A 3,646-nucleotide genomic window follows, 5' to 3' on the forward strand; every position below is an offset into this window, starting at 1 on the left:
TTTGGGTTCTTTTTCTACTTGTAGGTCTTTAAGCAGAGATCCAAGTGACTGCTTGTCAAAGTATGTTGTAAGGGGAAACATCTACATGTATAGGATGGAGTGTATGCTTAGTAAGGCCCTTTGCAATGTTCTAATTCTGTGACGTTATTGACCACTCTGCTTATGGTGGGGGGAAGGAGAGAGACAGACTGCCAGGCAGAGAAAAAAGACAGCAGGAGATAGAGCAACAGAGAGAGAGAGAAAAAAAAAAGAAAGAAAGAAAGACATAGAAAGAAACAGAGAGACATAGACAAATGACTATAGCAGATGTTGAGATATTTGAAATAGTCTCTTAGAGCAGAACTTTACTGCAGGTTTCACAGTGATAGTTGTTGTTCAATAATTTTTCAGTCATGTCCGACTCTCTGTGACCCCATTTGGAGTTTTTTTTTTTTTTTTTTTTTAGCAGAGATACTAAATGGTTTGAAGCAGACAAGCAGTAAGAAATGAAAGGAGAAGCCATGAGGTCATTGTGCTGGGAAATCTCGGATAATCCAGAGTTACTGGACCCAGTTCTTATCATGCTGCGATGCTATGTGCAAAGAGAAAGTCTGTTCTAATACTAACTGTGAGAGTAAGGAAGTTGTAGTAGGGAGGATGCCAGAGGGAGGTGATCTCTGAAATTCAGTCCTGAAACCTAGATCGACCAGGATCCCAGACCCCCTTGGAGTCCTAGTTCCCCTTTATCACCTAACCACAAAAGGTGTGAGGCAATATTCACCAGCCAGATCCTAGTCAATTTGGGTGTTCCTGTATGGGGTCAGTGAAGAATTGGGGTCAATCAGATGCTTCCTTCCCTGGATGTCACCAAGGTAGGGTCCTTCCTTGTATGAACCTTAGGAGGGAGGGTCCTTACAAGCCTCAATGTTAAGCAGGAGGCTCATGCTTGTACCTGTCTGTGGGAGCAGAGCAGGCTCTGGCTATTTGGCTGTCCCTAGAGGAAAGAAGGAAGGGGCTGATTGTTGGGAAACATAGCACACAAAATGCAGACACATTCACCAGCCAGCTGCTGGAGTACAGGAAGAAGTTTTGGTACATGGCAAAGATGCAGTTGATTAAGTAAAAGGAGACAAAAACGAACACCAGCAGCAGGATGGACCCGGTCACCCGGATCTCTGGGGAGGCTCTGGGGTAGCAGCTGGTCCGGTACAAGTGCTGGACTTGCTGGTAGTGTTTTCTCAAGAGAATTATCTTGTAGATGCTTGTGCATATCATCAGCCCCACACAGAACACATCTCGGAAGGTGGTTAACGATATAAAATTCCTGACCGGGTCTTTCCAGGTACAGAAAATGAGGTCAGATGTTCGCCCAAAGCTGGTGTTACTTCTCCATGGGCCTGTCATGCCTAAGATAACGCCAGCTTCTGAGAATAGGCTAAAGACCCAGCAGAAGAGGCAGGAAGAGATGATGTACTTGGGAGCTCTGGCTTTGAGTTCATCCCACGGGGAGGTGTTGGGACTAATGACAACTGCCTGGAAGCCACTCAGCAGGCAAGTGCTACAGAGAGTACAACCCCGACTGACTCTCTGAAGATAAAAATCAATTTTGCACCAGGTGTCATCCAGGAAGTCTTTCACCCCAAATGCAGATATTGTCATTGGGATACCCCTGGAGAGCACAGAAAGGAAGTTGGCTAAAGTTAGCTGGCTGATGATTTGGTTTGTGGCCCTCAGCTTATGGTTAGTGAAGATGAAAAAAGACAGGAGAATGGAGTTCCCCAGAACTCCAATTCCTGTCTGACAAAGGAAAAGAGTCTCTAGAAATATATGAAGTGGAATCATTCAGTCCGTGTTTAGGGTGGAAGAATGTTGATCAGAGACTGGGAACCTTGACAGAAAGGAAGACATTAAAAAAATCAGAGCAGCAAAATGTTCTGAGGTGACTTCTATTTTTCACTCACACTGACAAATTCATGTTGGACAACCAGAATGTGGTTACTAAATCCCCTCACAGATCCAGGAGTAATCCTGAGATTCTGAAAGGGAGATTGCCTTTTCAATGTTATAGCTCATGAGTCCCCTGCAGGGTGCTTCTTGGCACGGTTTTTAGTTGATATTGTTTAATCATCAAATAAGTAGCTTTTAGAAAAGTGGATTTTTTCTTTTTATCTACCTATTGAAGTTGTGTTTGCTTTTATGTTGAATTTAACATACACTAAACAAAATGGGCATTTTCATATGCATGGTAGAACATGACAGAAGTAGTTAGGTAGCTGAGTGGAGAGAGTATTGCAACTTGAGGCTGATCTCAGACTCTTACTGACATTATGATGACTGCCTTACTACCTGAAAATGGGGATAATAATTGTGGATAACTCTCAGGACTTGTTGTAAGAATCAAATAAGATAATATTTGTAAAATGCATAACATGGTATCTTGCAACTGTAAGACTAATAAATCCTTGTTTCCTTTCTTATTTCCTTCCAGGATTATACTTGACACTGCAGATCTCTATTATATGTAATTTCCCTTTCTTTTAAAAATATATAATATAGTCAATAAAAGGGTACTTGGTAAGGTGGTAGACTATGAATATTGGTACAAAACTTTCTCTGAAATGTCCATGACACCATCTCAAAACTTCCTACGGGATTCACGGAGAGTAGACAGAAATTTAGAGTCACTATGGAAGTGGACTAATTCATAGCTTCTGGAAATTCTTGGGGTATGGTGTCATTTTCTGGGGTTTCTTCATGGAGCTATGAATCTGCACCTACTCTGTTCTTGGCACTTAATGCAGACACTGCCATCAGCTGATCTGTCTTTCCCTAGGATATTGATAGGAAGACAGGAAATCTGTGAGACACAACTTGAACCAAAGTGCCGGAGAGAGGAGGCCAGATGGGTAGGACTGAATCTACTTTTTGTCCTCATTCTTTCCAGATATTCCCTTCCTTTCTACTGCTAGCTGACCACTTGACTCCAAATCTTTTAATCAATCAATAAACATTTACTAAGTACTTATGTGTCAGGTACATAAGACCTTAGAGCTGTGGATACACAAAAAGGGAAAATACAGTATTTGCCCTCAAAGATCTTCAAATCTAATCAGAGAGACCATATGCAAACATATGTACAAAGTAAGTTCTTGAGAGGGTAAATAGGAAAGAATTAACAGACAGAAAGCACTTGAATTAAGAAGGGCTGGAGAAAACTTCCTGTAGATCAGGGAAATTTTAGTTGGGATTTAAAAAAAATCAGGGTGATGTGTACTCAGAAAGGTGGAAAAAAAGTATTCTGGGTGACAGCCAAAGAAAATGCCTGTAGCTGAGAGATAGGCTCGTGTTCCTAAAAAAGCCTTTGTCTTTAAATTGGAGAGAATGTGTCAGAAGTGGAGCGTGAGAAGACTGGAAAAGTAGGAGGAAGCACATTAGGAGGGGCTTTGGATGTCAAATAAAGCATTTTGTATTTGTTCTCGGAGGCACATATGATTATGTCAGTAGATTCTGGAAAAGTTTTTGTCAAAATCTTAGGCCTGCATTTCTTAATAACTCTAAAATGCAAAGGAATGAATGGATCTTTACTTAATATACTCAATTCTATCTATCTAAATACAAGAGCAACCATTATATGTAATGGAGAAAACTTAGAAGCTATTCAAATGAT

General features: G+C 41.0%; 1 protein-coding gene across 1 annotated transcript; it reads right to left on the reverse strand.

The window, feature by feature from the left end:
• Positions 1 to 906: 906 nt before the first annotated feature.
• Positions 907 to 1,821, reverse strand: LOC100916316 (vomeronasal type-1 receptor 4-like). The gene has a single exon (XM_003772657.1). The coding sequence runs from the start codon at positions 1,819 to 1,821 to the stop codon at positions 907 to 909; it is 915 nt and encodes a 304-aa protein (XP_003772705.1).
• Between the last annotated feature and the right edge of the window lie 1,825 nt (positions 1,822 to 3,646).

Source organism: Sarcophilus harrisii, chromosome 5 (genome assembly GCF_902635505.1).
Source record: "Sarcophilus harrisii chromosome 5, mSarHar1.11, whole genome shotgun sequence".
In the NCBI taxonomy this organism is placed as follows: domain Eukaryota; kingdom Metazoa; phylum Chordata; class Mammalia; order Dasyuromorphia; family Dasyuridae; genus Sarcophilus; species Sarcophilus harrisii.

Coding starts and splice junctions, on each gene's coding strand:
- LOC100916316 (XM_003772657.1), bottom strand. CDS start 1,821: ATGATTCCACTTCATATATTTCTAGAGACTCTTTTCCTTTGTCAGACA.